The sequence below is a fragment of the Juglans microcarpa x Juglans regia genome, chromosome 5S (assembly GCF_004785595.1).
Source record: "Juglans microcarpa x Juglans regia isolate MS1-56 chromosome 5S, Jm3101_v1.0, whole genome shotgun sequence".
Classification (NCBI taxonomy): Eukaryota; Viridiplantae; Streptophyta; class Magnoliopsida; order Fagales; family Juglandaceae; genus Juglans; species Juglans microcarpa x Juglans regia.
Window position 1 is genome coordinate 12,587,686 of NC_054603.1, and position 25,724 is coordinate 12,613,409.

The 25,724-nt window shown below is 34.5% G+C and overlaps 3 protein-coding genes and 1 pseudogene across 3 annotated transcripts; all 4 read right to left on the bottom strand.

Annotated features, from left to right (window-relative positions):
• Positions 1-3,018: 3,018 nt before the first annotated feature.
• On the bottom strand, positions 3,019-4,143 carry LOC121267027 (annotated as a pseudogene).
• On the bottom strand, positions 4,105-4,593 carry LOC121267109 (DNA damage-repair/toleration protein DRT100-like). Its single transcript, XM_041170982.1, has one exon. It carries the CDS (start codon positions 4,591-4,593, stop codon positions 4,105-4,107), a length of 489 nt encoding a protein of 162 aa, XP_041026916.1.
• Positions 4,594-5,528: 935 nt separating this feature from the next.
• On the bottom strand, positions 5,529-6,822 carry LOC121267110 (LRR receptor-like serine/threonine-protein kinase GSO1). The gene is made up of 2 exons (XM_041170983.1): positions 6,430-6,822; positions 5,529-6,357 (listed from the first exon to the last, which is right to left on the bottom strand). The coding sequence occupies exons 1-2, from the start codon at positions 6,820-6,822 to the stop codon at positions 5,956-5,958; spliced, it is 795 nt and encodes a 264-aa protein (XP_041026917.1). The 3' UTR covers positions 5,529-5,955.
• A 1,118-nt stretch (positions 6,823-7,940) lies between these two features.
• Positions 7,941-17,483, bottom strand: LOC121267111 (receptor kinase-like protein Xa21). Its single transcript, XM_041170984.1, has 4 exons — positions 17,312-17,483; positions 13,882-14,400; positions 8,073-8,152; positions 7,941-8,018 (listed from the first exon to the last, which is right to left on the bottom strand). Exons 1-4 carry the CDS (start codon positions 17,481-17,483, stop codon positions 7,941-7,943), a joined length of 849 nt encoding a protein of 282 aa, XP_041026918.1.
• Between the last annotated feature and the right edge of the window lie 8,241 nt (positions 17,484-25,724).

Here is a 25,724-nt window from a genome sequence, read left to right on the forward strand (position 1 = left end):
TTGGAATTCAAATTTTGAATTTCAAATTTCATGATTTTCAACATATCAATAATTGATATGTGGAGAAGTAAGTTTTTTGTAAGTTTTCTTAAGTGCATTTAACATTTTCCTTCTTTTTTACGTAACTCGTAAGAGTTTTTTTTCTTTGCACAGATTTCTTGGAACTAAGAAGTTAGAATTATTTTTCGGTTTCGTCATCCTTTTTATTTGGTTTAAAAGTAGTTGAGGATAGAATGGGCTAAATAATGACCACAACCCAATGCATGATTCCTGAAGCCCAGATAGGTGTAATAAAGCCCAGCCAATGAAAGGAGAAAACATCTTCTATTCTTCTGAAAGGAAAAAGACCACAAAAGTTAGAAAGTAGAGGATTAATACCCAGCATTAACGCTAGACTACTAAGACTACTACATGAAAGAGACACAACTACAAGATGGAGGGTATAATACCGGGCAGGGATGGCAATATGTGGCACGATCCATTAACCTAATATGAACACGATACGAGCGAGTTTGAGTTTAGTTTTAACGGATTTGAGTCAAAACGAGTTGACTCGTTAAGACACAATTGCTTAACGGGTTGATAACAGGTCAATCTGCTTTGATTCATTATAGCTCGTTATGACTGCTTAAGAAAGTTAAAGTTACAAATATATCATTATACCTAAAAGTAAAATTGTTGGGATTTTAATTTCAATATTTTTATTGTTTGAATTGTAATTTTCTACTTGTAGTTAGTTTTATATTTTTTTTTATAGATATTGTGATTTTAATATTTATATAAAATTATGCTAAACTTAATCAGGTTAAACAGGTTATTTCGAGTTTGTTCGACTCATTTACATAAACGAGTTGGGTTGTGTCGTGCCAACCTATTATATTAATGGGTTGGGTTAAAATTTGAGATTTTGATACGATAAGCTTAACAGGTCATGTTCCGGTTGGCCGTTATAGTATAATATACATACATTGACACGATACGAACACGACCTGTTAATATGATTTGACACCCCTAATTATTACCAAGAGTGTTGGATCTATAAAGAAATTCATTTATCTGGTTTAATTTGATATGTCATATCTACTTTATAATAAAAAATATTTTATAATATAACATATTATATAAACTATATCATTTTATAATGTTTTATATTTTTTATGAGATTTTTTAATAAATCAAGCATTTTTCATAATCAAAAGACTTGGTAACAGAAAAAATGATCCAAACTAGTTTACCAAAGTCCGTATAAATGTGTAAGAGTGGCATTGGGAAAAATCCCTCGCTATTATAAGATTATGTTAAGAGTTAGCTTGGGAACACATGTATTCTCAAATATTTTTATATATTTCCTCTCAAATATCACTCAAATGCAAAATATTTTTCAATTTCAAATTTTTATTTCTTTCATCTAATCATTATGTAACTATTATAATTTTTACAAACTTTCAAACAAAATACAAAAAGAAATACTACTTTTTCAAATTTCAAAATGATAATGATATTAATAACTATATTAATTATATATATATCACTACAAGAAAAACGAGTATTTGTGACAGATTATTTACGATGAGAAAAACTAATTGTGACAAAAACATACTCATTTTAGTAGAAAATAGTCATTTTTACACAAAATAGCTGGTCACAAATAAGTAATTTTTTTATAGTAATTCAAACAATATTTTTATTTTATAATATTCTTGTTCAATTTTTTCTCTCCTTTCCCAAAACTTAACTAAACATCATAACTTAAAATCATTTTATTACTATTCATAAATAATTTTATTACCATTTGTAGATATTTTGAAATATTCTAAGTGTCCAAACTAGGCCTAAGTGTCGACTTTATTTATGTTTTAGATGAGTATGACTTTTTTATCCAGTTTGATCCAAAATATCGCATCTATTGCCCATGCTTCAACTATTGCTAGGAACATTTACATTATTGTAATAGAAAGGTTCATTTGCCGGTTGGCATGTCGTTTGCAACAAACTAGCAAGAAACTTGATGAAGCTTATTGATGAGAGGTCGGCATTTCAGGTTGATGATAGTGAAGCCGAAATTATGTTTAAAGTAGCTTTATTGTGCACTAATGTATCTCCATCACTTAGGCCGGCCGTGTATGTATGAATTTATGTTTAAACTATCTTTATGGAAGGATAAATGACTGTTCTGGACCTAACCCCAGTGCAAAACATCAATATAGTGAAGATCTGAGGCTTAAGGCCATGCGAGATCTCCACTGATAGAGGAAAAACTAGAATTTTTGGGTTGTCCTATTTTTAAGACTTGGTTGCCTAGTGTAATTGGAGAGGCTATATATAGCCCCCCTCCCTTTAGATGATTGGTACAAATAGAATCTCTCTCACATATGTGTATCTCTCTAATCTCGACATTTAAGCAATGGAATATGTGAGTATTGTTCTAGTTTTACAACGACCATCGATGATGACGATTTCAGGCGAACAACTACAATGGAGAAGTTTGTGGAACAACCTCACTAGATCTGCGATTCGGTGATGAGGTAATATCGCTTCCATTGTATATTCTGATCTAGTTTTTCTAGCACCTAGATATACAAGAGATAGATGACACGATACATTCATAACATTATTTGACAGAAAAGTTGTAGTTTGGGAATAAAATGACAACTTGGATGGTTCCACGATAATATTGCAAAAGAATTAATAGTTTAAGGTGTAAATTGTAATTTTTTCTAAAAACAATGAAGCATAACACCTAAATCCCAAACATAGGAGGAACAAACATGAGGGAGTTGTAAGCACACTTGACACTCAACTTAGCCTCTCCTACTATCTAGTACAAACTTTAATTTGACCTTATTGAGTTTCGCTGAAATATTTTTTATGTCAATTCTTTGTGTAGGTGACTTTGCACAACAATCCAAAGCCAATCTCATAACTGAAGATATGCAGTCCTCCATGGCAGCACGTTCTTTTTCATTTCTCAACAAATTGGCATCAACAATATCGAGTATTGAAGTGAGTAGTGATTCATCCACCCAATGCTTCAAGGTCAATTCTCCAATAAACATGCTATCTGTAGGCTTCTTTCTTGTGAAAGTTTCCATTAGTAAAATGCCATAGCTATACACATCGCCTCATGTAGAAACAACTCCTTCTAATCCATACTCTGTGGATAACATTCTAACTCATCAGAAATACTTTCTTATTTTATAATAGTGAACAAACAAATCTGAAAAGAACTAGTACTTGTAGATCAAGACTCAATATATATATATATATATATATGTTGTTCTGGACTCAAAAGATATTTAATTGCATGTGAATGGGTAGAAGGATGAACATGCAATCTAAAATGGAAAAGTTTGGAAATTTACCTGGTGCCATGTACCCAAAAGTAGCAAGAGTCATGGTATGCATCATAGAGTCCCTATCATCTAAGAGCTTGGCCATGCCAAAATCGGCAACATGAGCAACCATTTCTTCATCTAATAAGACATTGCTAGGCTTCAAATCACAATGAATAATTGTTGTTGAATAACCATGATGAAGGTATTCTAATGCTGATGCGATATCAATCATGATATTTAGCCTTTGTAAGATATTCAGATAGTGATCTTGAGAGTGCAACCATTTCTCCAAGTTTCCATTAGGCATGTATTCCAATACAAGGGCTTTGAAGTCAATATTGCTGCAAATGGTGATGATTTTGACAAGATTTCGATGACGAATATTTCATAGCAGCTCACACTCTGCATCAAAACTTTTGAACGCCCCTCTCACTTGCAAGTTCATAATTTTGATTGCAATATTCATCCCATCTGAAAGTGTTCCTTGGTATACTGACCCAAAACTTCCTTCACCAAGTAAATTATTAGAGTTGAATCCATTCGTTGCTTGTACAAGTTGTTGATGAGAAATTCTTCTCCATGTAACTAGAGGGTACAAGTCTGCTTGAGCAGGAGATTTTGCATTCCTCTTTTTCCATTTTTTCCAAGCAAAAGCAAGGGTCACTACAAGCATTATAAACACAATTGCTAGCAATACATACCTTAGCATATGTGGCCATGTTGTTTTCTTTTTTCGAGGATCACCTTCTTTACATGGGGGAACTTTCAATCAAGTTGCACCACAAAGTGCATTGTTTGACATAAATGATGTAGCTGAGAAGTTTAGAAATGGTCCACCTGTGGGAATCTCTCCTTGTAGTTTATTGAATGAGAGATTTAGATATTTGAGGTAGTGAAGTCGTTCTAAGGACTTGGGAATCTCTCCAAATAAATTGTTATCGGAAAGATCCAAAAACTCCAAGCTTACCAATTCACCAAAAGATACAAGAATTGAGCCTTGTAGTCGATTTATTGCCAAGGAGAGATTAGTCAAATCTTTGAGACCACCAATTGTTTTAGGGATATCACCTGATAGTTGATTTCTTGACAAATTCAATCTCCTCAAGACCTTCATTTTCTCAATCTCAGATGAAAGAGAGCCACTTAAAGAATTGGATGAGAAGTCAACCTCCAAGAGATCTGTAAGCCTCCACAAGCTCAATGGAATCACAGAAGTTAATTGATTGAAGCTTAAGTAGAGAGCTCTTAGCGAAGTCATATTATCTATGCATCTAGGAATGTGTGCAGATAGATCATTACCAACTAAAAATAATTCAAACAATCTCCTTAGATAACATAGTTCTGTTGGTATGGTTCCCTTTAGTCTATTACCATCAAGGCCCAAACTTTGAAGCATGCGCAAACTTCCTATTGTGGTTGGAACAAGTCCTCTCAATTCATTGCTGGATAAGGTCAACATAGTCAAACCACTTAAATTCCCGATCTCTATCGGAATGCTACCCTTAAGTTTGCAATCATATAGGTAAAGTGTTTGAAGAGAAAGAGAGAGGTTTCCAATGGACTTGGGAAGGAAGCCATTCAAGTGATTTTTGCTCAAAGCTAAATAAACGAGATTTATACAATTGGACAAATAGGAGAAAATACTCAATTCTAGAGATTCAACTGTCAAATCATTGAATCCTAGGTCGAGCACCTGGAGGGATCCTAAATTTCCAAGCGATTTTGGAATTAAGCTCGAGAATGAGTTCCAAGATAAGTCTACGAGAGCAAGCTGTGAAGCATTAGAGATAGAGTTGGGAATTGTTCCGCTCAATTTATTTTTCCCAAGAAAAAGTCATTGAAGATTTAGAAGGAAGAGACCCATATTTGATGGAAGATGGCCTGATAGGTTATTTGACGTCATTCCAAGCCATCTTATTGTTGAGATATTGAAGATCCCAAATGGAATTGTGCCAAAAAAACCATTGACTCCAATTTCAAAAACCTCTAGATTTTGCAGATTACCAATTTGATATGGTATTAAACCTGTCACAATATGAATAGTCATTGGTATTTTCTATTCAAGATGATAAAGAAGATATAATGAACCTAGAATACTCATTAACAATAAGAAAATAACCATGACCTCAAATATCATGCATGGGGCTGGCACATTTCAAGTTGAATTCAGGCTCCTCTCCCATGCATGGAGGTGTCACAAATTGTTAGGAATGTTTCTGGGTCCTCTTGTGATTTTTTTACTTGACTTGTTGAAATCTTCTAGTTTCAATATATTTTGAACGAAGTATTTTGTACTTCAATTTGAAATTAATTGTTCAATCAGAGATGATCATAGAACATGTATACTAAATCAATAATGGTATCGATGTAATTGACTCATATAAGACTATATAAGCATACCTTCACAGTACGATAAAAAAACATGTCTACTAAATGATCAATAGCCTTATCTATGTAAATGGTTTCAAATAAGACAAAGAATACCTTCAAAGTTGTTGTCATAAAGGTATAGCTCTGTAACGATAGTTAAATTGCCTATTTCTCGGGGTAGTTTTCTTGTAAATTTATTAGTCAATACATATAGAATTTGCAAATGTTTGTATTTGAACAAAAAGGATAACTACATATTGGAGGTTGATAGTTGACTAAACATACCTTCAAATTTGTTTTCACCAAGGTTTAGGTTTGTAAGCATAGTTAAATTCCCTATTTTCGGGAGTTCACCTGACAATTGATTACAACAAATAGAAAGATACTGAAGATTGGGAAGATGATCAAACATATGTGTAGATAGTCCACCATATAGCATATTCTCGCCAAGTTCAATGTTTTGTAGTGAAGATATGTTGAAGAAAATGGAGGACATCGGTCCTGAAAGCTTGTTCGCTCCAAGAGAAATTTTTTGCAAGGAAGATATCTTGAAGATAGAGGAAGGTATGGTGCCTGAAAGCTGATTGTATCCAAGACTAATAACTTGCAATGAAGATATGTTAGATAGAGATGGTGGAATAGTACCTATGAAATTGTTACCATATAGGTACAAAGATTGAAGTTTTTTTAGCAACCCAATCCAAGATGGAATTTCTCCGCTCAATTCATTGAATCCAAAGTTAAAGATTTTCAACCGAGTAAGATGAGACAACTCATTTGGCAATGAGCCATGAAAACTGTTGTTTCTTATGCTTAGGCTAACAAGGAATGAAAGGTTCCCGATGTGCGGAGGAATGGTACCAACAAGGCCCATGTAGGAAAGGTTTAAAGCTTTGACTCGGAGATGTTTAGAACCACAGATGACACCTGCCCAATTGCAAACAGAAGTATTAGTAGAGGACCAATTTTTTGTCAAATGATTTTGGGGATCAAAAGAAATATGAGCTTTCAAGGCAAGAAGAGCAGATTGATCCGTGGTAATGTTAGGAGTTGCTGCCAAGGCAATGCTGAACCCGCACACAAAATAAAGCATCAGGAAACTTGTTGGGGATGTCATGTGAAGTGTATGTCGGTTTAGGCACTCAAATTGAGGATTAACAAGTGATACTGATGTTTAAAAGAGATTGCAGCCAAAGAGGGAGGGAGGGAGAGGGTGGTTTGCGCGTTGTTGCCATCAATGACTTGTGCGGTAAAATTAAGCATGATGCATGCGTTGATTGATCAAACATTATGAAATGATTTCGTATAAGAATGAAATTATTGTCTAGATTGATCAAGACTCATTCTCAAGTAAGGCTTCCGCAATATCAAAGTGATCACCCACTTAAGATTATAAAGTATACAAATATCAACGACAATCATTCACATTTTAGAAAATTGTTGTATGCTTGACACCACTTTTCAAAGGGTCTAATATCAACATTAAGGATGCAATTACTGCTGTTTTGACCAAAACATTACAAATTGCTCCTCACGTTTCTAAATAGTTTGGGAAAAAAAAAAAAACATTGCTTCGACGGGGAAACGGATCGATTTCCAACTCGGAGACATTACATGATCAATTTCTTTCAACTTTGACCTGCTTTAATATATATAATAAATTATTAAAATTATTAATTAACACCTCAATTAATTATCAAATCTTGAAAATTTGGTAAAAATTACGTCATATGTGTCAGTTTTATGGATTTTAACGATCAGATTTGAACTGAGTGCAAATTTCTAAACTTTAGTAGTTAAGGATATCATTACCAACAAAAAAAAAAAAAAAAAAAAAAACACTTGTAATTAATATACACACACACATATCTAAGGGACAACACAAATATCATAGTTTCTTGTTCAACAAGAATAAGAAAATCAAGAAAAATTGAATTTAATATAAGAATCAAGCATCATAATTTATAATCTTCTCCGATCCTTTTGTGCCCACATTATTATTCCTAATTGTAACTAAGTTCATTCGTTGTGTCACCAATATTGCTACTTCATTTAAGAGAAATCTGGAAAACTTTTTTCCAAACTCCAATCTGCAGGATAACAGAAATGAAATTCTATTTTTCTTCTCTGTTTTTCGTTCCTCTGTACTCTGTGCCCTGTTCTTTATTTCTCTTTCAGTTCTTGAGATAAGTTTCATTGGATGCTCAAGTTTTATCATGGTATTAGAGCAATTGATCAAGATGTCAAATTTCTTGAAAAATTCAATAACGCTTCTCTTCTCTTACTTTCCTGTTCTGAATCTTTGTGATGATCCTACAAGGATTACCAAGATTCATGAAGAGTGTAAAATCCATTAAGGAGACTTACCCAAGCTGCAAAAACCAGGATTGCCAAGATTCCCAACTTCAACCCCAATTTGCTTTTCTCCTGCAATGTTGGGAGCATGCCTACACACAATGATAGATATGTTACAATCCGATCAACAGAAAATGAGAAGAATTCCTGTTATTGCTCTAATATTTGTAGACTTCTATTTGTGTGTATTTTAACAAGGTAATAGATTAAACAAGTCTCATGAGAGGAATCGCATGACTTCTATATTATTTGGGCGGCCTCAAAGACCCAAGATTTGTAAGTAAGGTTGTAAATGGACTAAGTTGTTCATGCTCAACTCATCAACTTGACTTGATTTTGTTCTTTTAAGAAAAACATAAGTTTTGAATATTATAAATTAATTACTGTACTGATATGTATTTATTTATAAAAACTATATTATTGATATTAATTCAAAGTTGTTAGAAACTTCAACTTGATCTTGATAAGTCTAGCTAAAACATTTTTAATATCAATCCTCTATTAAGGTAAATATGCACAATAATGCAAAGCCAAGTCCATAATTTTTAATATGCCATCAAAGAACATAAGCATAGTGAGCGTTCACAACCCAAAAAGCATTATCAAATGTATAAACGGTCATTCCACAAATCTTTACAAATCCACTTGTCACTTGACACTTATCTCACCACACTTTTCTAACCTACCATACTAACATGCCTGAATCTTGTATTATGACCATCAGATTAATCAGTAGATATGATAAAAAGATATTCCTTTATACAAATTAGTGATCTACTGGTAAATTCTGAGTTCCATTTACTGAACTAATATTTTGGCTGATGTTTTCAATCTCTCCTTCTTTTACTCTTTTTGGGTTGAATTCAGTGATTGAGTCATGCCAGGTGAAAATTTTAGATGTGATGTGGCTATTTTTAATGGCTAGTGTTTGATTATGGGTGATTCAACCAGACAATGAGATTGATATATAAATTGTAATTTTATGGTGTTGATATTTTATATATCACTATGTGTAGTACTTGAAGAACTTTGTTGGAAGCAAAGGTGTTGAAATAGAAATTTAGGTACTAGTGTGTATTGATGGCTGAATGGAGATGGGTTAGTAGAAGTATCAAATCAAGTAAGATGTTTGAGTTTGTGCAAAAGCGTTATTCAGAGATGGGTATCAGACTCACATTGGACAACTAAAAATGGTGCATTTTAAATGACTTATTGCTTGATAACAAAAGCTTTATGCGAGTAATTTTCAATTTTAATCGGTATGTTTTCTTTAAGTTAATTAGTTTTGCATAAAGAAAAGATGATTTATAATGAGCTGCTTCATTTTATATTTAAGATTAAATAAGTAGAGCTGATTGTAACTATTTTTGCAAGTCGTGCAAGTATGTGATTAGTTAATTCCAATAACTAAAACTTCAAATCCTATTTTGAGCATGGATTATTCTTGGTATATATACTCGATTATTACTCTAGACTAAAATGTACCAAAGGAAAGTAGAATTAGCATATTTACGACTAAATTGAAATGGGAAAAAAAAAAAAAAAAAAAAAAAAAAAAAGCATTCCTTTATTCCTTGAAGTTCAATAACTTGGAAGCTTACAAGTTGTCCACTTATGCTAGTCTTGGACTTGGGATGAGCTAACGTTTGTAATTGGATTGTTTTTAATCGTGAAAAATTCTAATAAATAATCACTTCTTTTTTTAACAAATTTTAATCTATTTATTAAGATAGAAGTGCTATATACACAAAGAGTACACAAAAATAAATTCACAAACTAATATAGTTTTATGTGATCCTTTAGATCTACTTTATTATAAAAATAACTTTATAGCTATCGTTTTGACTAAAATAAAGAAAAAAAATGGGATTAGCTCTTTTTGCCAATGTTTTGAATATCATACATGACGCCATACCGGTCAAGGCACTAGAACGAAATATTTCGATACCAGTACCGTTTTATGTACCGTTTCGGAATATTCGATATATGAATAAATTATATATATAAATTATAGTCCAAAATAATAGTCTATATATTAATAACAGGTAGCAAGCTCCTAGGCAAGGGAAAGCTTGCTAAAGTAAAATAAAAAGGAGAAAACTAAGAACACAAAAGGGAAAGTAAGGCTTGATTGAGTAAGGTAGGGTTCTTTTGAAAGGGGCACGACACAACCATCTATCACTCTCGATTATGGCTTCCTCCAATGCTAAAGACCATTGGAAAGACACTAGGAACCAGAGCATGTCTGGCCGGACATAAACCTACTTTTTCCGGAGAATAAGATTTTTTATAATCTATCCATTCAGACATTATTTAATTTTTAAAAGCAATTGAGCCAAACACTAATTATAATTTAAAAGCAATTGAGCATGGAGTTTATACAGGAGTTTTATAAAAGTTGAGTTTCATTTGACCATGTAATGCTCGTTTGTATAAGACTTAGCTTTTATAATTTGAATAGAGATACAGTATATTTGGTCCCGTTTAGATTGAGAGATAAGATGATTTGAGATACTTTGTGAACAGTAATAAGATTTGTGAGTTAAAATTTGTAAATAGTAATAACTCATCTCTCAATTCAAACCGGGACAAAGTCTACTATATCTAACCAAAAAATCTTGGACGATTATGAACATCTTCAAACAAGGTTTATTGGCATTGATTTGATGATGTCTATGAGAGGTGTTTGGTGAGAATGAGTTACTAGGGCCAAACATACCGATATGACAACAGTAATTAGGGATACAATTCTCAATCAACAATCCCGCACTCCAAGGGTAGTTAGGGTAGATAATAGATCGTACTAATCTGACCAGTCATAGGATGCAATCGTTACTGGTCATATGGTCAAGTTGGTCAAAGTTATTTTAATGAATCACTTTTGCTTTAGCCTTAATAGGCATAGAATGCATACATATCATATGATTGCCGTTTATCACCTATGGAATGTTAGCGTAGCCACGTGAAAGATTCGCGTGAATCGTGATAGAATTTTTCTATTATTTATTTTTTTAAAAATTTAATTACTCAATTTTCTTTTAATAATTTTGTATTATATAAAGGCCGAAGCGCATACCTTGCGCCTTGAATAATGGGCCAAAAACCAAATAAATATAAAGGTTGACACTCATGTGATGCATCTGCAAATTTGATGACTAATCGTATACAGATGTTGTCTCCATTTTGTGACACGTGTGTAGACTATGCACATAAACGAATCAATTTTGTAATTTCAATAATGCTAAATATAATTATTCTTCGGTTTCATTATCCTTTTTATTTGGTTTAAAAGCAGGTGAGGATGGATTGGGCCAAATAATGACCACAACTCAATGCAAGATTCCTGAACTCATATGGGTGTAATAAAGCCCAACTAATGAAAGGAGAAAGCACCTTCTATTCTTCTAGAAGGAAAAAGACCACAAAAGTTAGAAAGTGGTATGGTTGTGTTTGGGAAGTGAGGATTTTTAAAGTATTCTATAAAAAGTAGTAAAAAAATAATGAAAAGATAATAATAGAATATTGAATAAAAATAAAAAATATGTGAAAAATAATATTAAAATAGTGAATAGTAGTAAAGTATTATCAGAATACTTGAGAATACCTTGACACCCAAACTAAAATCCCAGAAATGCTAAACTACTGAGACTGCAACATGAAAGAGACACAACTACAAGATAGAGGGTATAATACCAGGAGTGTTAGATCTATAAAGAAATTCATTTATCTATTTTATAACATGATACATCATGTCTATTTTATAATATAATATATTATATAAACTATTTCATTTTATAAATTTTTATATTTTTTATAAGTTTATTTTATAAATCAAGCATTTTTTATAATAAGAAAACTCGGTAACAAAAAAAATAATCCAAACTAGTTTACCAAAGACTATATAAATGTGTAAGAGTGGCATTGGGAAAAATCCCTCACTATTATAAGACTATAGAGCTAGTTTGGGAACACATGTACTCTCAAATATTTTCTTATATTTCTTCTCAAACATCGCTCAAATAAAAAACACTTTCCAATTTCAAATTTTTAATTTTTTCATCTAATCATTGCCTAATCATTAAAATTTTCACAAACTTCTAAACAAAATACAAAAAAGAAATATTACTTTTTCAAATTTCAAAACAACAATAATATTAAAAGACTATATTCTAATAATATTTTTGTTCAACTTTTTTCACCTCAAAACTCAATAAAATATCTTAACACAAACTATTTTGTTACTATTCATAAACATTTTTACTACTATTTACAAATATTTTGAAATACTATAAGTATCCAAATTAGGCCTAAGTGTCAACTTTATTTATGTTTTAGATGAGTACGACTTTTTATCCAGTTTGATCCAAAATATCGCATCTATTGCCCATGCTTCAACTATTGCTAGGAACATAATTTACATTATTGTAATAGAAAGGTTCATTTGCCGGTTGGCTTGTTGTTTGAACAAACTAGCTAGCTAGAAACTTGGTGAAGCTTATTAATGAGAGGTTGGCCATGTTTATAGTAGCTTTATTGTGCACAAATGTATCTCCATCACTTAGGCTGGCCATGTATGTATGAGGTTAATTTGTGTTTAAACTAGCTTTATGGAAGGATAAATGATTGTTTTGGACCTAAACCCAGTGCCAAACATCAATATGTGAAGATCTGAGGCTTAAGGCCATGCGAGACCTCCATTGATAGAGGAAAAATTAGAATTTTTGGGTTTGTCCCACTGTTAAGACTTGGTTGCCTAGTGTAAATGGAGGGGCTGTATATACCCCCCCCCTCTTCCTTTAGATGATTGGTACAAATAGAATCTCTCTCTCAAACATGAGTATCTCTCTAATCTCGAAATTTTAGCAGTGAAATATATGAGTGTTGTTCTGGTTTTACTATGTGACACATTTCACCTTTGACGATGACTATTTCAGGCGAACAACTACGATGGAGAAGTTTGTAGAACAACCTCACTATATCTATGATTTGCCGACGAGGTAATATTGCTTTCTCTGTGTATTCTAATCTAATTTTTCTCGCACTTAGATATATGAGAAATATATGACACGATACATTCATAGCATCAATTGTCATAAAAAGTTGTAGTTTGGGGACAAAATGACAACTTCCACGATAATATTGCAAAAAAACTAATAGTTTAAGCTGTAAAATGTAATTTTTTCTAAAAATAATGAAGCATAACGCCTAAATCCCAAACATAAGAGGCACAAACATGAGAGAGTTGTAAGCAAACATGACACTCAACTTAGCTTCTCCTACTACCTAGTACAAACTTCAATTTGACCTTATTGAGTGTTGCTGAAACATTTTTTTATGTCAATTCTTTGTGTAGGTGACTTTGCACAACAATCTAAAGACAATCTGATAACTGAAGATGTGCAGTCCTCCATGGCAACATGTTCTTTTTCATTTCGCAACAAATTGGCATCAACAATATCGAGTATTGAAGCGAGCAGTGATTCATCTACCTAGTGTTTTAAGGTCATTTCTCCATTAGACATGCCATACGTAGGCTTCTTTCTTGTGAAAGTTTCCATTAGTAGAATGCCATAACTATACACATCACCTCTTGACAACTCCTTCTAATCCATATTTTGTGGATAACATTCTATTTCATCATATATACTATCTTATTTTATACTAATGAATAAACAAATCAGAAAAAAACTAGTACTTGTAGATCAAGACTCAATATATATATATATATTTATATTGCTCTGGACTCAAAAGATACTTAATTGCATGTGAATGAGTAGAAGGATGAACATGCAATTTGAAATGGAAAAGTTTGAAAATTTACCTGGTGCCATGTACCCTAAAGTAGCAAGAGTCATGGTCTGCATCTTAGAGTCCCTATCATCAAAGAGTTTGGCCATGCCAAAATCGGCAACATGTGCAACCATTTCTTCATCTAATAAGACATTGCTAGGTTTTAGATCACAATGAATAATTGTTGTTGAATGACCATGATGAAGGTATTCTAATGTTGATGCGATATCAATCATGATATTGAGCCTTTGTAAGATATTCAGATAGTAATCTTGAGAGTGCAACCATTTCTTTAAGTTTCCATTAGGCATGTATTCCAATACAATGGCTTTGAAGTCAATATTGCTACAAATGGTGATGATTTTGACAAGATTTCGGTGACAAATATTTCGTAGCACCTCACACTCTGCATCAAAACTTTTGAATGCCCCTTTCACTTGCAAGTTCACAATTTTGATTGCAATATTCATCCCATCTGAAAGTGTTCCTTGGTATACTGACCCAAAACATCCTTCCCCAAGGAAATTATTAGAGCTGAATCCATTCGTTGCTTGTACAAGTTACTAGTGAGAAATTCTTCTCCATGTAACTAGAGGGTACAAGTCTGCTTGAGCAGGAGATTTTGAATTCCTCTTTTTCCATCTTTTCTAAGCAAATGCAAGGGTCACTACAAGCATTATAACCCCAATTGCTGGCAATACATACATTAGCATATGTGGCCATGTTGTCTTCCTTTTGTGAGGGTCACCTTCTTCACATGAGGGAACTTTCAATCGAGCTTCACCACAAAGTGTGTTGTTTGACATAAATGATGCAGCTGAGAAGTTTAGAAATGGTCCACTTGTGGGAATTTCTCCTTGTAGTTTATTGAATGAGAGATTTAGATATTTGAGGTAATGGAGTCCTTCTAAGGACTTGGAAATCTCTCCAGATAAATTGTTATCGGAAAGATCTAAGAACTTCAAGCTTACTAATTAGAGAGGGTGATTGGGGGTGCAGAACATGATCCATCTACATATTTGAATAGCCTCTGGCCTCCCAAATATGAGACTATTTGAACTTTCCAGAGGAGGACGTTCTCGGGTGTTAGTTTAACAGAAATAATGTGTGAGAAATTGGGTAAGGGAAGAGTGAGGGGGGAGGAGGAAGAAGAGGAAGAAGAGAGAGAAGAGGAGGTTGAGGAGGAGGAAGACATGATGGACGACTAGTCCTTGGTTGGCTCTGATACCATGTTAGGAAAAGAAATATACTCCTATTGTATATTGTATTTTTCATGCATGCCTATACAATGAGGTAGGACCTCGGTATTTATAGTATATTACAGGAAAGAGGAATATGCCTCTGTAACAGAATTCCTACAGCTAGCAATATAAGTGAGTGCTATAACAGATGGTTAGTGGAGAGGACTCTGGATGGTACAGGTAGTGCAGGTAAGGATTTTGGATGATATTGCATGAGGTGGTCCTGCATGGGATGCTCTGCAGCGTGCCTTGCAACTGCACTGTGTGGGTGTAAGTCTGCTGGGAAATTAGCAGCTGCTGTATGCCTTGCACCTGCTGTGAGTGGCGCTGCGTGTACTGCATGGTTACCTGCTTGCAGTGCTTTATCAAAAATTGTTTTAGCCATGCTAAAGAAGATCAAAACAAAGTCTTTAAGAGATGTCGAAGGACACTGACATGAGCCTTGTGTTTGTTTAAATGTTTTCATCATATGTCTTTCCTAATGATAAAACAGTATTGAGATTGCATGCTCATTGCAAGTCTGTTACTTGCTTCTCATTTGGTTATAGTTTCTCCAAAACCTAGCTTCTCAATTGTTAATTTCTGGTGTTAAAACTTTTACTTGCAGCTTGAGATGAATCTCAATGGCCTCTATGATGGTGAAAATCTGACAAAACCCTGGTTTATGTTTGGAATCGAGATGATGTCATGTCACAATCGTGTTAAGTAATTGGGTTGGTGTTTTGCATCCAATATTTGGCAATTGTATTGTGAGATGCCAAATATTGAAGCCAGATACAACTATTGATTTTTTTGTTGTTGTCTCTTGAGACTTTGTTATTTATCCATTTCATTCCACTTATATGGTCGTGAAATTTCGCTGGTCTGGTCTCTTGAGACTTTCATTTCACTTTTGTTTATTTTCTCTTTCAATTCTTGAATAAGTTTGATGATCTTGAGGATTTTGAACAAACAAGACTCTTGTCAAATGTGACTTAATTAAATATTGATTACATTCAAATTTAGACTTTGTAGTCTATAAAATATTAATGTTTTTTTAATGTTTGTATGATTCATATTTTCTGTTGGAACCTAAAGTTTTATGTTTTTTCATCCAAGAATCATAAAGAAGAGGTTCAACATCTCAAAAGACAGTTACTTATTACCACGTAAGAAAGAAATAAACTGGAGGTTAGTACATATCAAAATTTTAATGTTTTCTTTTTGGTTACTTTAAGATTTTCATGAAATGCATTTTTGGCTCCAAAAGTGCTTGCATATTTTAAGTTTATGTTGCTATATGCAAAACCCATACGTGCACATTATAGCTTTGATGTTGTTTCTTTTATTGATCCCTTGCATTTGTTTTCACAGAAAGCATGCAGAGCATATGCTTTTGAGCCATAAACTAATGGATGAAATATCTAAAATTCAACCAGATGCAAAATTTATCCAAAAAATCTCTGAAAGGCTTGGTGAATCTACTGCGAACATATCTTTGTGGATGGTTTGTCAATGATAGAAGTCAAATCCATGTGTCATATTTGCATCCTCAACTTTTATATGGTGTTTACCTTTTAGAGGACATTTATTTTTATTCTTTTGGTTAATTCCTATTGTGCTTAGATTTTTATTGATTTTCCTCTAAATATATAGTTTTCATTGATCTTTGATTTTTTGGCTTGGAATTTTAGTAATACAATTTTATTCTTTTATGTTCTTTGTTTTTGGGATAATTATTATTTGCAGAAAATCTTAATTCGCTTCATATATTTTTAACTATTGATCATTATTTACGGTGTACTATTCCCCACAAATAATTTCCGGAGTGAAAACTATTATATGGGACGAAATGTTTTGGCGGCAAAAGATATTTTCAGTGACCTACAATGAGGTCCTTTTGATATGATAGACCTCCGTGTATATTATATTGTCCACTTTTTGTCTTAGAATGCCCTTGTAATTTTCAGTTCAATAATTTGTCCAAGTAATTAAAAATATCTTATTTTTGTATCTTAAACTCACTGACATTCTATACGTGGGTGAAATAGGGCCATGATATCAGGAGGCCAGAAGACTCAGAACCATGCCTATTATTCTTTTTCTTTTCTTTTTTTAAAGGAAAACTCTCCTGCCATTCCATTATAATAAAGACCATAACATTGTCATTTCTCCTAACATGCGAAATCTCCCACTTAGCAAAATTATTTAAACATTGCCTTGCTTCACTAATAAACATACTAGCTTTGCACCAAGCTTCTTTGTCATTCTGTAAGGCATTTGTTACTTGCAAAGAATCCCCCTCTATAACAACCTGATGAAGACCAAGGTCCAAACCCAGCTTAATAGCCTGTAGAGCACCCAAAGATTCAGCCAGCAAGGGATTTGGAAAGAGTTGTTTCTTGAGCCTCATAGTAGCACAGATCAGGCCATCCTAATTGATCTTGAACCGATTCGAGTGGGGTGGCTTCCAAACTGCAGTTGAAGTGCAAACAGTCATAGTTCTGTTGCTGCTCTTTGAGGCCTCATTTGACAACATGTCCAAAGTAACTCTAGCCTGCTTAACAATTGAGTTAGGATGTGTGAACTCACTATTCAAAACTAAAGAGTTCATCCACCACCAGAGCTTTCAAGCCACCACCACAAATTCTTGAATAACCTGTTCATCCATAGTGCTTATCAAGGCTTCAAAGAATAGCAACATGGATGGTTGTAAGAAAATACACTTCTGGAGCCTCTTAGGGCATTGGCTCCATACATTCTTAGCAGTCTCACATCTCCAAATAACATGAAGGCCATTCTCTTCTTCCTTGCAGCATATCGGGCATAAAGGATTGTTAACCACTTTCTTCTTGAATAGGTTGGATTGGGTAGGGAGAGCTTCCTGACATGCTCTCTACAAAAAAAATTTGTCACCTGGTTGCACCTTAAGCTGCCAAATCTGTCTCCATTCTTCCTTGAATTGATTGCTAGTAGAGCCCTGTCCTGTGACAGCTAAGTCCTCAACTTGTCCATATGATATGCACTTCTCACAGAAAACTACTATCTTTAGTGCCCTTCCAGATTATTCTATCCCTGCTGCTCATACTACTTATAGGAGTATTCAGAATAACATTAGCTTCCCCCTGCTCAAAGATCTCTTCAACCAGTTTAGTTCTCCATTGCTTAGAAATAGGATCAATCAGTTCTGCCACCTTAGCTTTCCTTTCTAGAACTTTAACTGGACTGAAGACTTTCCTAGGATTTGAGGGGTATAGCCATTTATCCTGCCATATGTGAATATCATGACTAGTCCCAATCCTCCAATAAGAACCAGCGTCAATAATGTGCCTTGCTGCAAGAAAACTTCTCCACACATATGATGGTTTAGATCCCACTTTTGCATTTTGGAAAGATGAGTGTGGATAATATTTTGCTTTGATCACCTTTGCTGCAAGTGAGTTAGGGTCTTGAATCGATCTCTAGCATTGCTTAGAGAGCATAGCCTTATTGAAAGACTCAAGGTCTCTAAAGCCCATGTCACTAACAGATTTAGCCTGCCCCATTCTTTTCCACGATATCCAATGAATCTTATGTTCCTTTTCTTGTTGTCCCCACTAATAATTCTGAATAACACTATTTATGGATTGCAACAAGGATTGAGGCAGCTTGAAAACACTCCTCGTGTAGGTTGGAAGTGCTTGAATCGTAGCTTTGAGATAAATTTCCTTCCTCGCTTGAGATAAAGTCTTAATTCTTTGGTTGCTGAATTTCATTCTAATACTGTCCAAAATTATTTTGAAGCACTTGAATCTATCTCTCCCCACCACAGATGGCAAGCTTAAATACTTTTCATATGACATGGCAGATCTTACCCCAGCAATTGAAAGGATAAAGTCCTGAGTGACCCTGGCTGTGATTTTGCTAAATATAATAGAAGTCTTCTCAAGTTTAAGTCTTTGACCAGAGGCTTCCTCATATACTCTCAAAAGGCTAAACATCCTTCTACATTCAACTGAGTTGACCTTGCAAAGCAAAAGACTATCATCCCCAAAGAAAAGATGTGAGATTCTTAATTTGCCTCTTAGGGACACCATGAATAAGCCTCCTCTCCTCTGCCTTGCCAATCAGATTGGTTAAAGCTTCAGCACATAGGATAAAGAGATAAGGTGACAAAGGGTCACCTTGTCTTATACCTCGAGTTGGAAGGAAAGATTCTTGAGGGACACCATTGAACAGAATAGAGTATGAGACAGTTTCAATACAATTCATGACTTGTTCCACCCATTGCTTGCAAAACCCTAGTTTATAAAGCACTGCTCTAAGAAAACACCACTCAATTCTGTCATAAGTCTTGCTCATGTCAAGCTTCAAGGTCATGTACCCTTCCTTCCTTGTCATCTTACATTTCATTGTGTGCAAAGCCTTAGATTCCGCAATAACATTACCAAATATTAATATATTAGGCAAAAAGTTGATTAAGAAGAGGATATAATGTATGGCAGAATTTCTTTAATCTATTTGCCACTACTTTAGAAATAAGCTCATAGGGCACATCACAAAGTGAGATAGGCCTGAATTCTGTCACTTTAGTAGGAGCCTTTTTCATTTGGATCAGAGTAATGAGGGTTCTGTTTATATCAGCTAAAGTGCCATTAGAATTCAAAACAAATTACATAGCATCACGCACATGAGGTCCAACTATTGCCTAGTGCTTTTGGTAAAAAATTGCTGGAAAACCATCTGGGCCTGGGAGCTGAGGCCATTCATATGGAATAGAGCATCTTCCACTTTCTATTGAGTGTAAGGGCTTGTCAGCATAGCATTCTGTTCAACTATTACTGAGCCTCCAAGGAACCAATGCAATCTGTGAAATTGCTGGGTGCAGTAGAAGAGAACAGATTCCTGAAATACTCTTGAAACAAGCCACAAATACCCTCTTTAGAATTTACTTCTTGATCATTGCTATCAACCAGCTTGTTAATCAAACTAGTTTTCCTCCTATGAAAAGCATAGTGGTGGAAAAATTTAGTATTCATGTCCCCCTCATTCAACCATCTTAGCTTGGCCATTTACTTCCATTTGATGTTGTCTTCCTCAAGTACTTGGTCTACTCCTCTTTGAACCTGCTTAATATCCTCATTCAAATTACCCTTGTTCTGCTTTTATAATTGTTCAAGATGAGCCCAGTTTTTCAATAATACCTTCTACAGTAAAACCAACTTTATTCTCAGCCATCCTTGGTTGGTTCCATGCCTCTTCCACTACCTTGTAGCAATCCTCCCTTTGGGACCAACTAGCCTCAAATCTGAAAGGCTTAACAAGACTAATTACCTCAGGCAATTTCTGTTCCATAGTAATAAGAAGGGGACTGTGATCAGAACTCTGGGCAAGAAGAGTAAGAGCACTCGAGCATGGAAAAATACCAGACCAAACAAAATTACTAAAGGCCCTATCAAGCCTTTCTGTGGTAAAAGCCACACCATGTCTACCATTGGACCATGTGTATTTGTTACCAGTAAAACCCATATCACTTAATCCACTCGTCCATTGCCTCTCTAAAGTCATCAACACACAACCACCCTATAGAGCCCTCCTTAGGTTTGAGAGCTTGGAGTAGTTGCCAACTCTCCTTTCTCTTAGCTGTCACTGGATTACCACAGAAACTAGTCAAAATCCAATTGACTGTTACGGGTTGGGAATTATGGCAGTTGGACAAGATCATAGATCGAGAACAGCATGTTGAAGGGCGAGTTCTGTATGAACAAAGGCTGAAGTCTTCCAATAAGCATAAAAGGAATGATTGAGACGTAGCGTTTTGTTTAAGTGTTGGTTGTTTAACTGTTTGTAATGGTGTCATTTAGTTGTAAGGGAGAATAAATAGAACGGTGTCGTTCTTGGTTGTCATTTAAGTCATCAAATGTTATAAGTTGTGTAGTTTCCATAACTGTTTCACGTAACTGATTCGTTCTTTTATAAATAGTAGCCATGAGTTGGAAAGGAGGCCAACTTCGGTATTCAAGTGTTAATCAATTCTCTTTCTACTTCTTTTATCTCTTTCTCTCTCTCTAATTCCTTGAGAGTTCTGGAGGGTGATGACCTCGAACTACATTTGATTCTTATAAGTTGTGAAAAAGGTCCATTACAATTGGTATTTGTGACGCCCCCAGATTCCGCTTGGGATCGGACGGACATGCAACACAAGGTTACCTACCCCCATGCATGACATATAAGATGCAATGTTCCTAACATGCATCTAGCAGGAACATTGCATCTAGCATTATGCAATATTCGCAACGGATAATTTTTTTCTTTAGCAATACTATGCACCAAACTGAAATATCTCAAATACTTAAAACATACTTCATACTTAACGACATACTAAACAACTAAGATCACAATAATAGTCCATATGGTTGTGATCAAAAGAGTGCTGGAAATTGAACTCCACAAATACAAGTAGTAATATGAGGTAACTACTGTACTACCATCTATATTGCACTGTCGCTTAGTCGACCTTTTCCAATTGGTCAATTCCCGGTTATCCTTCAGATCCTATAACAAAATCTACCATTCGGGGGAATGGTAGTTGGGACTACCACAGTGAGATTTGATTACAAATCTCAGCAAGTTAACAGGAAACTTCCACACAGATTAATGATGCATGCATGGCAGTAAAAATATGAATGCATAATCAAATCATAAGTAATCATGGCATAACTTGACATATAACATAACATAACTGGCATAACTTAAACTAAAACTGAAGCTTAGCATGAACATGACTTGAAACATAACATTGACTTGAAACATAGCATGAACGTGAACTTGAAACATAACATGGACTTGCAACATAACATGAACGTGAGCATGCATAATTTGAACATTAAATTGAGCATGACATAACATAAATGTGAACTCAAAACATAACGTAAGCGTGAACATAACATAACATGAACTTGAAACATGTTCTTGTTTCATGGGATTACCATGATTGCGTGAACGTAAACTTAAACATAACATAACGTGAACTTGAAACATGACTTGAACGTGAAATGCATGAACTTGAAATCTTATTCAATAGACTTAATCATTAAAGTGACCATATGGGTGCTACACAGGTCCCCTTGAGCCGTGTGTCCCTGCCGATTACCGCATCACATCACAGGTTTCTATACTAATTGTGAGTGCGTTAATACGTACTCCATAGTTGTTGTGGCCCCACGTATTCTACGTGTCACAATTGTTGTGTCTCACGTAGTGTATGCTCCACAGTTGTTGTGGCCCTATACTTCATGCTCCACAGTTGTTGTGGCCCCATGACTTATTTGTTTGTGCCACACTTGCTGTGGACACACGTAACATAATGTGTGGCACCATCGGTGTTAGTGTCTGGCGTGCTCCGATGACTAGCTAATTAGGCCCCATTCGCAACCTATTGACTGTACTTCGTCAACCCAGGGAATTTCACACCTATTTAGACACTCCAGCGTGAACAAAGGAGTTCCAGTAGGAAATTACCTCATCCTAGCGCTTAGGGTCGTGATTGACATGAATAACTTAACAAGATTGTTCTCGAGATACACAAACTGTATTCGAGACAGAATGACATGGATACAGAAAGACAGAAGTCCTGACATAGTGTAACATGACGTGAACATAAGATGACAGACATGACATAGTTGGGACAAAAATATAACAGACAACATTTCATAACATGACATATATGTAACAGACAATATTCCGTAACATGGCATGCCATATAACAGACAACATTTCATAACATGGTGCAACATGTGACAGTAAATATTACGTAACATGAAATACATGTAACAGATGGCATACTTAACTTAACATGACATACTTACAATGTATAGGAATACGTGACAGAATATCTTGTGTAATAGATGAATAATTCATGATAGAATAAATTCTGTGTAACAGATAAATATGTAATGACTTGGCAAGGCACATATGATAACATGCATACATACAATTTAGTTCCCTTACTTATCATTCATACACATTAAACTGATAGTAAGTTAAAAGCTAACTTACCTCGATCTCCGGGCTTCAAAACTAAACTCAAGTGCGATCACGAGAAACTGAAAGTAATGATTTCTAAAAATTAGAACTTAATCACTAACAATTAGAAATATGGAGAAATATCAACTTAGAGTAAAATAACCATTTTACCCTCTACATATGGGAAAATGACCATTTTACCCCTAACTTAAGGATTTTGCATTCTAACTCCAAAAATTACCAAAATTTACATTCCTAATGTAAATTTTATCCTAGATTCACATAACAACTCAGAACAATTTAAAACCAATCATAATTATGGAAAACTCACAATGGCCGAAACATTTATAGACCATTTCTCTTGATTTTGGTTGTAATTTCTTCCATCTTTAAAACACATGATTAAATCAAAATTTTGTAGCATGGATCTTCCTATCCTAAGTTTAAAAAAATACACTTAAAATATCCATTAAGAAAAGCTAATCATCAACACCAAAGTTTTTGTAAAGAGACCCAAACTTTTTAACAAAAAGTAAACCCTTAAATCACAAGTTTTGACCTTAATAAAAACATTTCCAAGAATTCCAAACAATCAATCTTACTTCTAACATATTCATAACATCATCCTAAGATCAACCATGCTTTAAAACATCAAATAAAAGCCAACAAAAATCACAAAACAACACTTGGAGTTTTTGGTTTTAAACTTAGTCAAGAACAGAAACTTTTCTCTCCACTAACTTTGATCAATCTCTTGATCCCTGGCTTAAACAAATGTGATCTTCAAACTAAAACATCACATGGTTTACAAATGTGTCCTAAAGAAGATCCAACCATCAAACTTAAAATCACATGGCCAAAACTCAATAAAACATGGATCTAACCCAAAAATATCAAATCATAGGCCTAACCGAAATCCTCTTGCATAGAAAAATCATACCTTTAAAAATAATACTAAATATCTTCAAAATAACATCCTAATATGTATATAAGAGGCTTAGGATCATCATATAAAAATATGAAAGCCTTTGAATAAGATTAAACCACGAAATATTCAAACTTTCACAAAACAGAAACTGTTTTTCCACTTCCAGTTTTCAAGTTTCTAACTCTAAGAAAATCTATCATCAAAAGCTTTATTCATACAACAAAACCTCAATGAAAATTCATAAACACATGTTAACAACACTCCATAAAATTTTCGGATCAAGATATGTCCATTAACTTGGTCAAAACTTCCAAAACATAACATACTCTCCAGTTTCACGCCCAGAATGACCTTTCCATGGTTAAAAATACTTTTGACCGATCAAATGTGTATGGAATGAGACAAATAAGATATCCACGGAAACTAGACTCAAATACTAACAACTCATTTGAAGGAATCATTTGGGGAAAATACATACAAAGGATCGAAAATGGCCAAGCAAAAATACCCAGAAATCAGCCCTAGAGAGCTCTTTTGGGTTACTCTCTAAGAACGGGGGAAAGAAGTGATAAAATGGAGAGAAGTGTGTCTTACACGACTTTATACTTCTGGAGGGGGAAGGTTTGGGCTGGAATGACCCTTGATTGGAGGTGGCTATGTGACATGAAGTGGAGAATAGTGAGGGGCAAAGACTGCCTGCAGCAGCTATGAAAGATGGAGGTTGATGGAGTGGATTTCTCCTTCACATCAAGGGACTATTGGGAGCAGCCAATGGCAGTGGATGGTCTGCCATGTGGGGGAGGAAACTTCTCTAAGAATCTTTGCCAAGGTGGCCAATTTCGTGGGCCTTGGTGGGCCCCACCAAGTGGGCTTCAATTTGGGGTTTAAAGGTGGTTTGGTTAGGGTTTGAGATGCTATTAAGCCCAAAACCAATTTTTCTTCGCCCAATCAAATTTCCAAGGTTTAAAAGGTTGGATAATGATGTCATAACAATGATTTGATTATTTAATAGCATATGAAAGTGGTTTAATCACTTGATTATTTAATAGCATATGAAAGTGGTTTAATCAAGTGATTAAACACAATGCTAGAAATCGGGTTAAAAAGGGTTTGAAGACCAACTTTAGGGTTTGGGGAAACCGTTTAGGATTTCGGTTTCAACCAAACTTTTGGGGTTTCAATTAGATTCCAACCATTTAGGGTTTTGCTAGGGTTGAAACCCTCTTTGGTTTGGCACAATTTGGTTGATCAGATGAAACAAAGTTTTACTTAGGTGACATGATCTAACACCTTGACTTCCTTCACAAATCCATCTAATGGTTCCTCTTTGTACCAAGTCTCTAATATTAATCACTATGTGTGGCTATGATCTTGCCAAGTGTCCAAATAAAACTCCTCCAGCCTAATTTGAACATTTCATACTGTGATTTTGAAAACACTACACTGGGTGCGCTTATCGAGGTTACTATGCACTCAAAAATTCATAATAAACTTAGTACTGAAAAATTCTAAATATTCATATTAACCTATAGTGAAAATTGTTTAACGAAATTCAACCCTGTAGTGCCCCTAAAAATAATTTCACAATTTTCAATAGACGTTTTGTCCGGAATTATGAAAATAAGCTATTGCTCCATAAAATCCTAAATAATTCGCTGAGTCTAATGGCGTAGATCATAACACATTCTGACACTTCTAACTACCTCAAATAATTAAACTCAT